General features: G+C 45.5%; 1 protein-coding gene across 1 annotated transcript in view; it reads left to right on the top strand.

Moving 5' to 3' along the window:
* svep1 (sushi, von Willebrand factor type A, EGF and pentraxin domain containing 1) overlaps window positions 1-18,889 on the top strand; it is a 75,281-nt gene that overhangs the window by 20,001 nt on the left and 36,391 nt on the right. The window contains exons 2-3 of the mRNA XM_053415782.1: window positions 4,767-5,022; window positions 6,234-6,410. Of these exons, the coding sequence (XP_053271757.1) occupies window positions 4,767-5,022; window positions 6,234-6,410 (433 nt within the window). The remainder of the gene's footprint in view (window positions 1-4,766; window positions 5,023-6,233; window positions 6,411-18,889) is intronic.

Below are 18,889 nucleotides of genomic sequence, written 5' to 3'. Positions count from 1 at the left end.
ATGTTTATTGTAAATAATAAAGGATTTGCAGTACAGACAGCACCACCTGTATGGCTCTCTGCTTCCTGGGTGGCCCTTTGTGGAAACTTCCCTTCTAACCCCTGCTGTGCGGCGTCCAGCTGAGCCGAGGAGGAACATGGAAAGTTAGAGAAACACAGATTATGTTGCGTGAAACCAACGTGTGAGAAGCAGGAGGCAGCTAAATGGAATCAGAGCTTGAAGGCAAAAGGTGATTACCCGTGTTTTACAAGTCCAAACACTTCAGGATTCATTCACTTCCAAAGTGGGACAGTTAAAAGTTAGGAAACATGTTGAAAGCAAAGTGAACTTTCACTCATTAGACCAGGAAGTAGCCCCGCAAGTGACCCAGTTCACCTCAAATATCCAAAGTATGTGTCCCGGAGATGTTGCTCAAGTGGAGTGGACTGTGTGTAATTCACTTGTGTGCATGTTGTTCTGTCGAGGCCCCCGCGGGCTTGTTGTTGTTATTCCTACCACCCGGGCCAAGAGCAGATACCCTGTCAAAACAAGCGCTCTCGCTTCCGACCGACGGGGAGAGAAAGCTTGTTTTTCGAACGGATGCACTCGGGTTGCGTTTCTCCTGCGCTGCAGAGGAATGTCTGCAAATAGGAGTTTTGTTTTTTATTTCTAGAAGGTGGATCTCAGGGTAAATGATAGAGATGTCTCCTGCTGTAGTGGGGCCTTCCTTCTCTGTTAGTAAGGAAACAGTGTGAGGGGAAGCTGGTGACTGAACACTCCCAGTTACCAGTATCAAGAATTGTTCAAGGTTTTCTCCATTTTTATTAAACCTGATGTTGAGACAGATGTTTTCTTTTTACTTTATCGATACGCTGCACTTACAACGGAACCAACCTCTCATTGATCTTTGGAGCTGAAGCTTAAAGCATCTCCAAGTGGGTCCTCTCCTACTTCCTACCTTCCATATAAAACACGTTTGGCAGCCAGTCGTCAGTAAAATAAATGAAGAACAACATTTGACTGGTACATGTTGACTTCAGATCATTACCCAGCTCTGCCTGACTCCAGGTGGGTTCCGGCTCGGATCAAAGTCCCGGTTGGGGCTGATTGGAGGCTGAAGCAGCATGTTGGTGATCGGGGGTGCGGCTCATCTAGAATTCAGAATCTCTGCCATGCATGTATAAGCCTTTGATTAGCAGCTGGAGCACCTTGGCACCGGCGTCGGCCCCTGGAGGTGTGGAGAGGTTTCCTAGTCCCCGGTGCCAAGTGCAGCGTGGGGCCCGCGTTTGAAGTTGCGATCACACAAGCATCTGCTCGGAGATGTTCGAGTCTTTGAGGATCAGGACTCACCTTGTCATCACCGGACTGAAGGTTTTATTAATATGGGTCATTAATATCCTGGGTTCATAGAAGGAGCCAAAGTCGGTGCAGTAGCGGTTTGTGGATGGAGCCGCAGTAGCTAGGTTCCTCCGATAAACAAGCTCGGCCAATCACGAGCCAGTCCCAGCTGTCAATCATGACATTTACCTCGTTGTTATAGCACAAAATAACTTATTGAAACTAAATATATGACATATACTGCAGCCAGCCACCAGGGGGCGATTGAGAAACTATAGCATCACTGTTGGGGAGCTGTCATGTCGTCTTATCTTTATACACAGTCGATGAATAAAACACATGTTTTTGACAGTATTTGTACACTATTATCCTTCCTCTCTATTTCCTCGACTCTGCTCCTTTGTGTACAGTTTACTATTTGTGTGTAGTATGTGTGTAAATCCGACTCTACTGCACACGTGGAGCGTCCTCTCTCTCTTCTGCCTCTTGCCAAAGTCCCAGGCGTCTTGGAGCGGAGATGGATTCGCCGCTCTCACCACTAATCCCCCCCCCACCCGGGCCCTCTGGTCCCCGCGCTATCACCGCTGCTCTGACAGATATCATCAGCTCCACGGCAGACACACACACACACACACACACACACACACACACACACACACACACACACACTGAAACTGTCCCACTGCTGCAGGCGCATCATCTCCTCTGTGGACCGACGCTGGCATTGAAGGCTCTGCCAAAGTGTGTAATTGAAAAAATGCACAGGAAGGACAACACAGATCGGCCCTGAGCAAACAGAGTGAAGACAACAACCCCCCCCCCCCCACCCACACACACACACACACTTTGTGTAGCTTTTCACTTGATTCAAGGACGATTTTTAGGATTTGATACACGAGAACAAACGACTTGCAGTTGTAATAACTTTTATAGCACGTTGGCTGAGTCCTCCTCACTTCTCCTTTGATCCCGTTCCTTTTCCCCTTTGATCTCACCGGAATCATTGTTGTGTGGGAATGATCATAGAAAGTATTTTTTTTATTTTTTTTTATGAGCAAAATTTGACAAACTTTAGATAACCTTTATAAAGCTTGTATTATCAATCACTGGGAAGTTTTTATTCACTCCTGATTCTCTTCTCCATGTGTGAATCATCTTGAACAAACACAAACTGAATTTATTGAATTATTATTATTTCCTCTCCCCTTGACTTCTACTTTATTTATAACTTACTAAACTAAGAATTATTTGCAGATACTTCCCTGCAACAGTTTTTCACGTTTGCAGATTTCAAACGATGTCATGATAATCATCTTGTATCTTGGGACAATGCACACGCCTTGAACTGTGAGGTGCACGCAGAGAGCTGCTGTAAAGTGCACCCCCCTTCCCACACACAGGCTCCTGCGGTCGCCTTTATGTTAATACTCTGACCTAAAGTATGTGGAGACTATTCACAAGGCTGTTATTAGTGGGCATGCATGCGTATATGCTCCGTTTGGTGGCATCTCCGCACTTGCTAACACCAACCACCGACTCAGAGCCAGAGTGGAACCCACTGTGACCCCAGCAGCGCTACTTTGAGCCCACCGCCTAATAAAACATGAAGAGGAGACGACGACAATCACTGTTGTGTAGCATGAAAAGACCTTAAATGACACACAGGTCAGGGAGGACCAGGGAGGACCGGGGAGGGCGCGGTGGCAGCCCGACGGGGTGCACCGACAGCTGGGCTGTGAGTGCAGCGGGCGGCCCGGAGCTTTGAGGATCAGAGGAAACCAGGCTCACCCTCCTCTCTATTCTCTCTCTCTCTCCCTCCATCCTCCTTCACTCCCTCGCCTCATGGGCTCTGTAATTACGTTCGCTGCTTGAAGCTCGGGCCAATTAGACAATAAAGACTTTCTCTCGTGCTCCCGTTCCCTCGGCGGTCACACCCTCTGCCCGTCTCCTCTCTCCTCACCTCATGTGGAGCTGGTGCATCCTGCTCGGACTCGCACACATCCTTTTGTTTTCATCCCGTCTTCACAATATACTCATGACCTTCCTGCCTTTCAGTGCAAGTGAGTGAATATCTGTCCCACTTGCTTCATCCTTTCCCTTTTCATCCATTGTTTACTGGTGTTCATCCACGTTCCCTCTTAACCCTCATTCAAAACACACTTATAACAAAACCAGACCTGTTCAGCTTGGCCTCCCCGGCACGGCGAGCAGATGGTCCCCGTTATTTCCTTTTTTTCTTCTTCACTCCAGAAGAAAATAAAGATATGTTTCTCTGACTTTAATGTCCTGTCTAATTGTATGTGGTGGATTGTAAACGGTGGCTAAAGTTAGTTTGGGAACTATAGCCGGTGTCTGGGGCGGACACAGCAGCCCGGTCTGTGTTGCCCGGTGGTTTTCGACCACTGGCAGGCAGTCTGTACTCTGCAGGAGAAATAACTACAATTGTGGAGCGCTCTCCTCGTGCCTCCTCCCCGCGCTGCCCTCGCTGCCGCTCCTGCTGATGTCGGGTTTTGAGGAAACCTAGAATTGAGGGCTGTTTTTAGTGGTCGAGTGTGACGTGCTTCGTTATTGGATTTAGTCGTGTCACCGGAGCCGGGGCTATGTTGGTAACGTGCTGGCAGGGAGAGCGATGCGTGGGACGTGTGGATTTGAATGGTCGACCTTTGCAATAAATACACAACCAGCATGAGCTCGTTAACTCAAAGGTACAAAAACGAGTCAATTCACAGATTCCAGAATCTTTGGAAGAGCACAACTTATTTGAACTATTAAGATTGAAGTCCACTTTTCTTCTTTTAATCAAATTTCAATATGAACAAAATCTCAAATTCCAATAGATTCAAATCTAGATAGCGACACGTATTGTTCTACCCATTACTCAAACACTTTCTTAAAAATTTAAAATTGAGCCCTGTCTTTGAAGAGTGATTTTTTTGTTTGCACATGTTGTGTCACATGCAAACTCCTCTGGCAAAGTCCTGGGTTTGTTTTCAGCTCTCGACTGTGGCTCTCATCCGCAGACTCTCTCCGTGCTGTTAGACAAGATTCTTGCAGAGGTGGTTAAAGGAGGATTGTAGAGCTTGAATCTGTGTGGGGTTATAATTTAGTTATTTTAGTTAGTTGTCATTTTTCACGTCCATCTGACAGAACTCCTTCTGTGTCACGTCGACTCTCCTCCGTGTTTGCTTGTGTTGCAAACTTTCTGCAGCTGCATCTGTGCAGTGGGAGAGAATGTGACAAATATTGTTAGAGTTATCTGTGACACATGGAAATCAACAAAATATGAAGTTTTCCTGTCGTCATATTGACACAATCCTATTACTTGTGAAGTCTAGTTGTTGAGTTTCATTTACAGTGAATCTTCTTTTTCCTTATTAACCAACGTAAAGAAAGTTGTGTAAAGTCTTGATTTATACTCAATGAGTTTTATATTTTTTCCTTTCCAACAGCAAATCCTGCGTCACTCTCGCTCGAACGCCACCAAGGCCATTTTCCTGATCACCGACGGCTACTCCAACGGGGGGGACCCTCGGCCCGTGGCGGCCGCCCTGAGGGAACGCGGCGTGGAGATCTTCACTCTGGGCATCTGGCAGGGCAACATCAGGGAGCTCCACGACATGGCCTCGCACCCCAAAGACCAGCACTGCTACCTGGTGCACAACTTCGCAGAGTTCGAGGCGCTGGCTCGCCACGCGCTGCACGAAGGTAACACAGTAACAGATGGGGGGGGGGGGGGGGGGGGTCACAGCCCTCTGGGGGTCACGTAAACCCAAATCAAAAGAAACATCTGCGATTTCACTGCACAGCTGCATCAAATCTCACCCTTTTCTCACGTACACAATTTAACTGCACGAGGTAGTTCCTATGTTGGAGTGAATTAAAGTTCACGCTGCTGGTTTTCTCTTTGAAGCCTCACTGCTCCCATCGTCACCATTTCACCTGCAGCTATATTTCTTTAATGAAGTTTTGACCCTGTTAAACTTCAGTGTTTACGCAAAAAGAGAATGGACAATATTTTAAATGCCAGCAGCTATTAGTCCTCACTTGTCCACAGATTGGACAGAACAAGGCACTTCTCCCACACTTAAAGGGGACGTCCCTCAAATTGGTGAAAAAAAAAAGGAGTCAGTCATGGCTTCAAAACTTAAACTGTCGCCACAAAAAGTCAAAGTTGACCACAGAGTGTGAAGCAAGCTGTAAATCATGCATGTTCACACATAGAAGCAGGGATCAGTGCAATCTTCCTCCTCTTCCTCATCCTCTTCTGCATTATTTCCGTCATCGTTCTCGTCGTCTTCTTCTTCATCACCTTCTTTTTCTTCTCTCCCTCTCTACCTTCCTGTTCTCTCAATTACGGGAAAATAAAAAAGCAGCAGGTTGACGTGTAGAGAAACGGCTGAAGTTTCCATTTTGCCCTCGGCTCCCGACTTTCTAATTGCTGGTCTCAAACCATTTCATTTGATTTATGGCCTTTTATTAGTCACTACTGTGTTTGGGAGCAATTTATACACTGGGGGGAAAAGGATATGGCCATTTGCTCCACAGCCAGTTTTACATGTGTGGCTTGTAGGTGCTGCACTTTTATATTCATAGACTTCAGAAGTCCAGCCTGTAGCCAGTCTCAATTACATAGTGGACAGAACAGGAAACAGAGGGTTTGAGACTTTCCCTTTGCAAATTAGTGTCTTTTATTTCATCAGCATTATAGGAAATAGATAAACTTGTGTTAAGAACAACTTTAGTGATGATTTTTGACTTGCTGGACCATTTTCATTTCATCATATGAAATGCCATTAACGTCCTCCTGCTTTCAACCTAATATATCTTTTGCACCGTCAGTCGCACTCACAGTGAATCGTGTGATTACCAGGTGGTGTAATCTGATCCCACAGTGTGTTTGTCCCCCCCCCCCACAGACCTCCCCACAGGAGACTACATCCAGGAGGACCTGTCCCGCTGCTCGTCCCTGTGTGAAGCCGGCAGGGACTGCTGCGACGTGATGGCGAGCTGCAAGTGCGGAACACACACCGGCCAGTACGACTGCATCTGTGAGAAGGGATACTACGGGAAGGGGCTGCAGCACGAGTGCACAGGTAGGACAGAGGGATGAACACCACCGTGTAGCCAGAGTGTCGGCAGCCATTGTTCCCTTTTTGTAATGGGCTCAACGAGCTCTTGGTCTAATTTGTGTTTCAGTCTCAAAGGGCCTCTCCTCTTTGGGATGTGTGCATGTTTAAATGATTTAAAGGGACAAATCAGGAGAGTTTGACTTTTAGTTTGAAGCAGCTATGTTTCTAAATATGTGTGTATTTTCTTTTTGTGTGTATATTTTATGACATTAGATTTGACCTAAACTTACATTTAATTCCCAAAAGATTTCACTGCTTCTCCCGTCCTCTTGAAAAACGTCCTACTTTCAGGGTTCCTACGGTCGTGTAAAACCTGGAAAAGTCATGGATTTTTAAAATGTGTTTTTCAAGGCCTGGAAAAGTCATGGAAAATTATAAAATCCCAAAAGTTTTGGAGAAGTCATGGAAATTTGTTATATATATATACATGTTTTCATACGCTGAGTTTTAAATAATTCATATGCTTTTTAAAGAAATACGCTCAAAATATAAGCAGGCATACTTGGGTTTGTGTCATTTAAGGTATACTGTATGCCTTGGAATTCTCATTGTTAGTTTAAATACCACATTTTGTCACTTTTTTGCGTTTACACCGAGATTTCACAAAATGTTCAGTCATGGAAATTTGGTTTAAAGTTATTGAAAAGTCATGGAAGTCCATTGGTCTAAAGGTGTATGAGCCCTGTACTTTGAAACAGTCTCTAACTTGAGCAGTGGCCTCTGTCTAATTTTCTAGGCTCTCTTTGACACGGAAGCAGCCTTTAAAGTCACTGAAACACAGATGTTTAGGAACTTGTCTTTGCCTCCGTCACTGTCTCCACCTTGTCAGGTCCACTTGGCCTCAGGTTGCCGTTGAGCTCACTGTGGGTGAAAGTATAAATAAGCAGCCTTTCCACTTAACGCTGTGTGAGCCGTCCACAGGGCAGATCACTATCAGCAGACCCAGTCATGTGGGCGGGAGAGGAGGTCTGTGTTTGTGTGTTCAGGACCTCGGCGACCTCCCCTCACCTCTGACTCCCGGCTGGACGGTCACATCCTGTTCTCCACCTTCAGCCTCCTCCTCTGAGCCTCATCTACATTTCTTTCTGCTCCACACTCAATGATAAGCTGTCATTTTAGAACTAACTTCCCTTTTCTCTGTGGCTCTTATTGCTTCACCTCCCACTGCTGCTTCGTGCATATCCATCTGAGGAACCAAGACATCTGCTTCATGTGTTGCCAGAGGGCTTTGCCTTTTACCCCTGTGTTCTTTACTACTGGTTATTTATAATGTCTGGGGCTTTAGGACTTATTATTTTATGGTTGCACACAAACGTGACTTTAGATAAGAGTGACCATAAACACTTTTAGATTGGAGGCGTCTCTGTGCATATGCTGTATATCTGGAAAATGGCTTTTGCCTTCTCTTCCTCTCAAATGAAAACTTTTACTTCTCCTCTCGTCTTTCCTGAAATCTCCTCCTACCGCCCTTGGCATCTGAAAATACGTTTTTTTATGTAATCGCCTTTGACTCCACAGTGTTTTATTTAATGGGAGAACAATGGAGCATTGTCAATCTTAATTCTCCTTCTGACTGTCTTTCTTATTGATCCACAGACAAACATATTGGTTTTGTCTCTGCTTTTGTGAGGAGGAGGAGGAGGAGGAGGAGGGGGGGGGGGGGGGGGGGGGCTCTTTCATGTGGTTAAATTCCACTGAAATATATTTCTGTTGACAGATCCAACCACAGAAGTGACTGATGATCATTGTGGCATCGCATTAATTATGTTTTGCTTGAGTGTGTTGCCTGAAATAATCATCCAAATGCTGCAGACCATCGAGTTAAAACACTTGGCAGCTGGTCTGGGGTCTGTTGAGTCTCCACGTTGCACAGAGTCAATGTTGCAATGATGCAGGTGGTCTCCGAGTCGTTAAAGTGTAAATGTTCGAGGCTGAGTATTCAAACTCGCAGAGGAGCCCAGCAGAACCACTAACAGATGAACTGGCTGGTGTGTGTGTGTGTGTGTGTGTGTGTGTGTGTCTCTGTGTGTGTGTGTGTGTGTTACACGTCAGTCATTTAGATGGCTCACCCTTTGTGCAGGGGAGACAGGTGGGAGGGGCACGGGAGATACACAACCAGGCCCTCGAGGTCTGACTCTTCGTAACCACACGTTTTCAGTTCGGAATCAGATAACGTGTGGAAAAGAAGAGAAAGAGACATTTAAACGACAAGTAAAACAGATCCGGGTTCAGAATTGACTTAGAGAAAACGAGATGGACAGGAGGGGGAATAAATTTGCGAAGCGAGCGCCAAAGTAAAGGTCGTCGGGGTCAACGTGCCAGGAGAGCACGCCTCCTTAATGCTTCTCAGATGTCCTCGAGACCGGAGGGCCGTTCTGCTTATTAATGTGTTTTAATGGTTTAATTAACAGCAGAGCGCAGACTGCAGAGTTGGCTCTGCAGGTCGAAGGGAAGGAAGGACACAGCGAGGAGCTGCAACCGCAAACTGGGGACGGCTTCCTCTGTCTGTCTCCGTCTCCTTGTCTCTTATAATATGGGGAATTTCATTGTCAGCACTGGATTGTCTTCAAGCCATCCTCGGAGAGGGTGCAGGCCGTTGTAGATTTGTTGGCAGGCCACGGCTCTGTTAGCTCCTCTCACCTCCATTTTGGTTTTCTTACCCGGTGTGAAATACCCTTGTATGTGTTGCTGAGCTCTGCATTTATAGAGGCTTTTATTCTCTAATAACTTAACAGGCTTTTTTTGAGAAGTAACAGTGGCTCCAAAACCAATTAGATTTGTGGTGGAAGGAGTACGTAACCAGGGAACATGCAAGCAAACTCCACAAGCTCCTGCTGTTCTCCAGCGTCTCACTTTAATATTCTCCTGCTTCAGCCTCAGTGGGCTTGGCTGAACAGTGGGTGTTATGTGAATTATGGGGAGGCTGTGTGCTTCAGTGATGGCAGACACACAAACTGCCAGCGTTTTGTCACTCTGGTTTGTGTAAACTCGACGGTGGGTGTCTTCAGGTGAAGGTTTGAAAAGGGTTTTATGCTTCTCAGATTTTTTGTTTTCTCACATCATGCATGGGCCTGTCAGACAATTATTATTATCTTTGGCTTGAAGGACTCCGCTGGAAACACTGTCCAAATCCCTCCAGAGCGCAGCCGTGTTGTTTATGAATCTGTCGACAGCCAAGTGAAACAGCCTCTTCCACAAAACACGACTGGAATCCCATCAGATAGAAGCGGGCGATGAACCTGGATCCTGAATAGAAACAGACCACTGTTGTTTCTCTCTAAAAAACGATTTCAAGCTCTTGATATCTCTATCACGGAGGATCACCGGAGGAATGGGGGAGCGGATAGGAGACGTGGGGGGTGCGGGGTGGGGTGGGGGGGTTGTAACATGTTTTCCTCCTGTCACACATTCTGGCTTATCAGCTCCTCCTGTAGCCAGAGAGGGCGACAGGAGCTCTGGACTGTGTTAACTTGGTGTCAGTCGGGCTTTGTTCTGCTCAGGCCGGCTTTGATGGGGATGAATGGAGGAGGAGGGGGTGTGGGGGGGGGAGAAGAGATAGAGAGAGGTAAAGAGCACGAAGAAAAGAAAGGAATGACCACGAAGAAAAAATAAGATAAAGAAAGGCATGTGAGGAAAATATTGAAGAACATATTTGTTGAGATAGAAACTGACCTTGGTGGGATCAGTAGTTCCAGTATAGTTTTCATGGGGACCAGTTTAAATTCCTGAAGTCCTGGTTAAAGCCTGGTTTGGAGGAGAGTTTGCTGAGTTGATACCAATCATCAAAATCTGTGACATTGGTCCAGCTGTGTTTCTAAGGTCAAGAACTAAGTCTAATGTTTACTATTCTGTGTCTCGCTCTTTCTCTTCTCTTTAATAAACAATCCATCAGTTCTGTTTGTTGATGGATGTTTTCTGCTGTGGGACGTGAGGAGCTGGGTGATTTACTGTCTTTGGGACATGAACTGCTGACTGGAATACTGTGACTGGAACAAAAACATTTCTTCAGAACTGATCCTGGAAGAATTGCACAATGATTACCAAATTAATATCAGAACAGCCTCTTGATCCCCGAGGGGAGACGCGTGGCCGTGGCGTTGCTCCGACTCGACCCTGAAGGCAGCACATCCGTCTCTCTGTGGACGAGCTGCACCCGTCTGTCCCAAGCGGCTGGGAGCGCACGTGCATTGTAAATATTTGCGGTGTGGATGTAAACGGCTGAGAGGGGAATCCTCGAGGCGGGACATAAATTGAGCAGAGGAATTAAAATGCCAAGAGGAGAGAGAGGTGGGATTTGAAAAGACAATGATTTATTTCTCTGCTCATCTCCGTACGTTTATTTCTTCCACGTTCAAAATGAAATCTAAAGACAAAGCTACAGAGGATCAAAGTTTTGGTGAACTCTTGAGGAATGCTCTTGAGCTCCACACCACGTCGGTTATCGCTGTCTCAGACACTCTGCAGCTCATCTCACTCCCGGCAGTCACGTGAGCCATGACGCCGACGCTTACTTACACACAGCAGCACACACGTACTGCTCGGGGGATTAACACATACGCACGGCCATGTGTTCTGTTGGCGTGCTTTGCATGCCCACACCTCTGACCCATTAAAATATACCGTTCAAGGATGTGACGCCTGTCTGAAGAGGCAGCGGTGCAGAGTCTGTTTATCCCACCTGGGTCAGCTCATCCACGTATCGGCATAATCGAAAGAATCTTGTCCAATTCACTAACATGGAGGAGGTAGTGGGATTGATCTTTACTGCAGCCAGTCACCAGGGGGCGATTGATCCGATTATAATGAGATCAGGGGACTCAAAACATTAACATTCAAGTTCCATGCAGAACTTTTCAAGGTATAGTCTGGATAAAGTCTGACCGACCAAATATCATAGAGACCCCAGATCAAAGAATTGACATTCACCTTTTGGAGACCATTAGTGTTTGCAGCACATGTGAAAGACCCAGTCTGTCACCCAGTGGTTTATAAGGCACCTTGTCATTTCCCAGAATGTTGTGAGTCCGTGGTAAATGTCAACCCTTTGATGGCGTCGGATGAAAGGTCACAGCAGCCGTTAAATCCTAACTTCTGTTTGCTCAGTCGTTGTAATTTGCACCTAAATGTTTTTCAAAAGTAAATATATCTTTAACCAGAGGAGTGAATTCTCCCGGTTCGTCCAACAGGTTACATAAAACTCCTTATAAAGAGTCTCTATTTCCTGCTACTGCATAAATCCTAATCCCCGCAGCATCAATAACCACAGCAGACTGTCTGCTTCCGACCGGAGCGTCTGTCCAACTCCTTGTTTCTCATGTTTTTGTGGTGGAAAGGAAGAAAAAAAAAAACTTCAGTTGCTCAACACAAAGTCTGGCTCAGTCTGAGGGGGAAAAATGCAGAGAGGTTTTTTTATTTTCAGGGGGTCGAGAGAGAAGCCATTCCCCAGCTCCCTCTATCACAGAGCTTGACCTGATTGGATGGAAGTTTAGGCTTTTCACTTTTTTCTTTATTGAGCAGAGATTCCTAGGTTTTAGTCGAGTCAGGTTCAGATTATCAACCTTTTGGGACTGAAATGCAAATGCATAGAAGCAATTAACACAGTAATTTGCTTTAGTTATTAGTTTATAATAGTCATGCTTGCAACATTGCACAATTAGGTCCACTGGTGCAAGAAATGCAAGCAGTTAAACCCCTGAGATCAACCAAAGTTATTAGGATTATAAGTCAGTAGCTCGCTCCCAGACTAAACTGTCTACTGTAAAGATCTGTGACAATCCTCAAACCGACTTCCTGTTTCAACTTTGAACTTCTGCATTTTGTGTAGCTGTGTGTGCATGGACTTCCTGTCCAGCGAGGGATTATTACTGGAGTATTACTAACTCTGTATTTCACCTGCCTACCTCGTGTCCCCAGGTGTCGACTATTACTCTGTGAACATAATGTAATTTAACAGGCAGAAACAAGAGCCACAGCTAAGAAAATAAATGAACTTGAGCAATTTGTTAAAAAGTGAAATACAAGCTGAAAAAGAAAGGGGGGGAAATACCAATGACTGAGTCTCTCTGCTGGTTTAAAGGGTCCCACAGTGTTGAATCTGCCCTCAGGTGCTTCCCGACACACTTTCATGTGTTTTCCGAAGTTGTTTGAAGTTTTCTTTCCTCAGAGCAGATTGTACACATCAGGTTTAAAGTACAGTGCAGTGTTGAAGTCCATATTAGCCCCTCCCCCAGCACCACATGTTTCAGCCAGGTCCCACCCTCTCTTCCCTCATTAAATGACACATATAGGTCTGTAAAAGGCCTTAATTGAGGACTAGTGCTGCCGTGTGTGTCGGTCACGGATGCTGTAAAGCAGACGTGACTTGTGTTATAAACTGAGGCCTCTCTGTATGTGCGTGTGAGTGTGTGAAGACGTGTGAAGAGACAGAGATGAAGAGGCAGCGAGGCTGTAAACTGACCCTAATAGGACCCTCCTCTGCAGGAGAACATGAGAAACAAGGAGCCGTGAAACAGCCAGTGGTGCAGAGCAGACGCTCACCGTGTCATTAACGCTCTGCCCACCCGTCCCTCCATCTCTCTTTCCATCGCTCCGTCTTATTTTCCTCTCCCGGCTACTCCCTCGTCTCGTCTTTCAGAGCCTCTCTCTCGGCTACTGTGCCATGTCAACAGGTGCTCACACATACACAAGCCCTTTGCAGAGAAGGAACACCTCTGTAGGTCTGAAGGAGTGACCCGGGTCACAAACATAAACTGTGTGCGTCAGCCAGGTCGCAATTTATGATGTTTTTTAAGTCATTCAATTTGTTATTTCACCAGTTGGGAAGTCGGGGGTTCAACCCACTGTGACGTCACCCACTGGTTTGTGAGCTGCTGTTTTGGAGCTTTGAGTTTGTCCAGCACCATCTTGGCTTTTTTGACCAGAACCATCTTTGTTACCATATTTGGAGGAGCATTCGTACCGTGCTTTATCATCTATTGAACTCTAAATGGGATCATAACTCACAAAACTAACATGGTGCTGTTTTGCAGAAGACTTAAAACTGGAGATTGAGACCTTAAACTCTGTGTAGAAATGTTCTCTTCCTCATTTTAAATCACGAGCTGTCAAGAAACACCACCCAGGGCTCAGTGAGGCACACATTGAATCATCAATCAATATCTTCTCCTTTTCCTCGTGACTCCATTTCCTGTGTTACACCTAATTTAAACTGACAAATGCCCCCATGAGACTCTCAAGGTGGAACGAGTTTCAGAAGTGCTTCTGTCTATCTATGTCTGTTCCGACGCCTTTGCCCTCTCTTCAAATCCAACGTGTTTGTCCCTCGCTGTGACCCTTGCCTGCCTCTGGATATTTTCACTGACCCTTTCAGGGCTCCCCCCCCACACTTCCTTTCACTTTCTGCCCTCCTCACCGTGTGAGGTTGGAGCTGACTGACTGAGATCTCTCCAGTTGACAGGAGCGGATGAAGAAGGATGCATGTAAGGTCAAAGGTCACAGGTCTTTGGAGAAGCCTCATCTTTCTCTCTCGGTCTCTCAGCTTCTGTTCTGACTCTTTATCAGCTTCAGTATAATGTTCAGATTCATCCCAAATTCGAATGGGTGCTTTCTTGGCCCACGTCCCATCCTTCCATCAAGATTAGTGGAAATCCTGCCGACAACAAACCAACAAACAAACCATTACACAGCTGCAAAAACAAGACCTCACCCACATGTCTGAGTGTGATGGTTCGAAATGATAATCTGGTTCAGAGTCTGTTTGGTTCTATGGGCGATTTCTTCCCATCTTTATTCAAGAGCCTGGTCTTGAGTGAAAGGTTTTGAGTGAAAGCAAATCTGAAAGTGAAATCCAAAAAGTTCTACCCTCGAAATTAAAGACCGGGCTAGAACAAACACCCATAAAATCTCTTTCTTCTTTATGTGCACGGAGACACATCAAGAATAGAGGAGCACACTAGCACATAAAGTTGTGTGGTTGTGTGTCCTGTCGGTGAATCTGTTTAGCAGCATCGCTCCCAGAGCTCCCACTGGGAAGCCGACTCTGAGGCCGCTGTGGGAACAGAGAAATGCGTGTGTGGTGGTTCAAGTGTGCGTGTGTGTGTGTGTGTGTGCACATGGTGGGATGTTTCATGGGACATGTGTTTGTGTTTGTGTGCATGCACGCCAGATAACACATCCGTCAGAATCCCGTCAGGAAATGTGGAAAAACATTTAGGGATCTGGTGAAACGGTGACACAGCAGAAACGGATATGACAACAAGTGTGAACATCCTGAGTGATGTGCTCCGGTGTCACGAGTCTGCTGAGATCCCGACATCTCTCAGGACTCTGACCTCTGTAATCAGGCACACCCGACTGGAGACCAACCTGTGTTTGGACAGTTGTTTAGCGGTTTGCCGATCGTTTGCCGAGTCTGTAATAACCGAGCAGCACCGTCTCCCTGTCCTTACGAATCCGTGAAACGTGTCCAGCAACTGTGGTGAGATAATGTCCTCTGGGAGCCGGGTTGAATACTAAGCAGGCAAAAGGCAACGGAGCGGCCACTAAACTTCTTCAGTTTCCTCTCCAAAGACCGACTTGCATCACATCGCAGAGGTTTCACATTCCTTGGATCAGGGGGTCCGTGGAGCGCCCCCCCCCCCCCCTCCCACTCAGATGGAGGCTGTGTAGGTGGACAGCTGTGCAGCAGCCACATCCCACCCCTGTCCCCCTTTTCTTTCCTTTTTTTTTTTTACCCTGCAATCAATCCAGCTGGAGAACAGACCAGACTTCAGTGAGACTCGAGTTGATTTAGAGCCTCCTGACACCATGAAGATGGGATTCCCAAACTTTTCCAGTCGCAGGTGACCCGTGTGTTGAGGTTGGAAAACTCCTGTGACCCTAATAGTTGTAGACGTAGTCTCATTGCACATTTCGATTTCCGTCCCTGTCTGACTGACGGGGGGAAAAGTGCAGAACCGAGTGGAACGATAACTGGAATAGTTGACAGCTGTCTGTGGACTGGCTGAGGGATTCTTCTCAGTGGATTCTTAGGGTGTTTTCAAACCTATTGCACCTTTGCTTGGTGCATACTTCTGACTTTTCAGTTTAGTCCGAACCAAGACAACAGATGTGAAAGGTGCAAAACTAACTGGATCAAATAACTGAGATGCTCAGGGACATTTCAGCATTTTCCTATCCTGTCTGTTTGTCTCATTGTCTCTTGTCCATTGAGGTAGCCATAGTGGCGTTTGGGTTTTCGTGATGACCCTCTCACATATGGCAGCTTCTTGTCCAGCAGCACCTCACAGATCCTTCATGGGTTCATCCCATCAGGGGAACTCAGTGGGAGACAGGTGCTAGCGCTCTCTGTGGAAGCTGCAATGATGGAGGCTCTAAAGCTAAATGCAGAGGGATCCAGTCAGCGCCATTAGGGATGAATGTGTTTGACTTTCTAACACTTAAGGGATCGAAATGTCCATCGTTACTGGACACATGTATCATTTACATTCCTCACATCCATAAATCCCATTATTTGAAGCTGCCCTGGTGGTCCAGATGAATTCACTGTCAGATGCATACAGTCTCCTGGCTCTGAGTAAATGTATACCCAGACTGTGTTTATGTGAAGTGAAACATTCAACCCCCCCCCCCCCGAGCACCAGTTTGGTTTCGTGCCTCTGTCGGGCTGTTGCGTGAATGTACGTCTGTTTTCTCGTAGGCCAGACTATACATTTTAATTGTCCACTTCCAGGGTCTATTTGCGCGACTCCAAAGTGCATGTGAAGTCTCAGTTAAGAGGTGGAAAGTTCCCCTCGCATGTGAACATTGTTTTCTCAGTCGAGAAACCCTGGAATTTTAAGGTCCAACTTAACAACATTTCTGGTGTGAGAGGGTTTTTCAACCGCAGGCGGCCAGGGCCTCCGTCCAGATTTAACCGCCGGTTCACAATACGGCTGGACTCCCTCTGTTCCCATTGTTTAGCTCTGAAGACGACAGAGAGACACAACTCGATCAAGGAACAATGAACCTAATCGAATCCTGCACTCAACACTCACGATGTGTAACAGCTAACACAACATTTACCATCGCCTGGACAGTTCTTTGTCTCATAGTGAACACTGAACATTTGCACATTTGAAAATGTGATCATTTGCTCTATACTGTTATTTTTTGTTACTACTGTACTATCCCACCTGTAGTATATTAATATTTATATATATTTATCTTCCTCATAATGTATTCATCGTCCTTATATCATACCATACCTCTTAATACTGTTCATATTCCATTTATATTTCTTACTGTACTTCTTATTTATTTACATATTCCACTATGCATAATACTTCTGGTTAGATGCTAAACTGCATTTCGTTGTGTAAGTACTTGTACTGTGCAATGACAATAAAGTTGAATCTAATCTAATCTAATGAGAAGAGGTTTCTAGTCTTATATTGATGCAGGAGAAAGAGCAGAGTTATGATTCTGAATGACTGATTTGACTGAATCCCCATAAAAAAGGTAAATAGATGCAAGGTGTAAGTAACAAAAAAGAGATAACTGCATAATTTACTATTAAGTACAACATGTCCCATCTACTAACATGGAGGAGGCAGGTTTATGAACTACACACAGCCACAAGGGGTCGATCGAGTAGTTTGAGCTTCACTCTTTGAGAGCCTTCCTGTCGTCCAACTTTATTTACAGTCTATGGTTGATAACAAACATGTTTTGAGGTTTGATACCCAACTCTTTCAAGTTTTTAGGTTTTTTAGGTTTCCTACTTCCTCCTCCCTTTATTTGAGCGTGATTCCTTCATGTTTAAAATAACATTTGGGAGGCAGCATGTGAACGAGCGCTCCATGGATCGACATATGTGTCTGCAAGCATGTGTTTGTGGATTTTTCGTTGGACTAAGCAGAATCCGTCCCTCTAAGGCGAAAACCACTCTCTCTGTTTGTCATTGTGGCCGAGGAGGCAGATGTTCCTGCTCTCCCTCTGGATCTCCTTTCATCGTTCCAGGCCCGGTCTGTTTTTAGGCCTGGCTAATCGAACCCAGCGTCCATCCCCAGAGACAGGACAGATTCTCGTGTGATAGTAACTTTGGCTCCCGGAACCAGGATGTGTCTGCCGGTTTGGAAAAAAGCAGTTTAACAGATGAACTATTCTCTGCTTGGTTTTGTCGTTTTCTTTACTCTTTCACTTCCTGCGAGTGTATCCCTTTCTTTCTCCCGGTTTTAAATGCTACTGACAGCCAAGATATTTAACTCTCGCAAGAGACTTTCTATTCTGAGGTTTGGACTCGATTCAAGGAGGAAGGGGTTCGAGTCTTCTCCAGCTCTGCTCATCAAACTCTGTTTACTCTTGCATGTGTGAAGAGGTTGTATGAAATATTTAGTGGCTCCAGAGGGAGCTGCAAGAAATCGGATCAATTGCCTCAAGTGATCTCAGTAGATTCAGTGTTTGTTTAAAAAGCATGGGGGGGGGGGGGAGGAGGTTAGGAGTTGAAGCGAGAAATGAATTCACCAGACGTCAGTAGAAAACTCGTCATCTCCACTGGAGGTTATAGAGGCTGAAGGCTACATTAGCTGCGACTAGAATGAGACACATGTGCATGAAGATGTGATGACGACATGATAACTATCTAAAAGTCAAGCTAAGTCGCCCCCCCGGTGACTCTGAAACCCACTGGTCCCTACTTTTGACGTAAATCTCTTCCAACAGGTCGTAATTTAACATTTGGAGAAAAGGATTCAGTTATTTCCTGTAAAACTGTGAACTGCTTTTTTTTCTAAATCATGGAGTTGTAGATAGTTTGAAATTTGGAGTGTTAGTGAGTATTTACAGCTGTTTGAGGAGTTGACTTAAAATAAACATTAATTCCTGGTAAAGAGGGAACATGTCATCCAGTGAAACTGTGGCTCGCTGTGCTTTTAATCATTTTTTGGAAAACAAAAGAGCTCTTTGGCTCATGGATATGAGATAAACATTAATCAGCCTTTGGCTACTTAACACAGGCAATAATGATTAAATACATTTTTTGATCTTGGGATTTGTTGTCAATAAAATATTAGTATTTCCAGACTCGTGCTTTAATAAAGAGGCCAAGCCGGTTTTCCTCTTTGACTTTCTGTGCACATGTGGAAAGAAATCATTCAAAATGAAGATGAGAGTCAAAGTATTAAAGCTGGTGATGTTTTGACATGTTTAACTTTATGATTAGTTATTAGGATTGCACAAATATTCTAAACGAAAAGCTCCTGATCTGAGAGGCCGGCTCTGGCCTTTCCTCAGATCATTGCCTTGTACAGTACATGTGTCTGAGCGGCTGCTGTCTCTACGTATGGTCTCAGCCGCTTCACACACAGCGTGCTCTTTCTGTTTTATGGTCTTCAGGCTACTGACGCTCCACTTCCTCTCTAAATGAAGGTTACTGGGCCGTCGAGTTTACTCCACTGGGGACCATC

The sequence above is a fragment of the Pleuronectes platessa genome, chromosome 23 (genome assembly GCF_947347685.1).
Source record: "Pleuronectes platessa chromosome 23, fPlePla1.1, whole genome shotgun sequence".
Classification (NCBI taxonomy): Eukaryota; Metazoa; Chordata; class Actinopteri; order Pleuronectiformes; family Pleuronectidae; genus Pleuronectes; species Pleuronectes platessa.
This window is presented reverse-complemented; position numbering and strand designations above follow the sequence as displayed.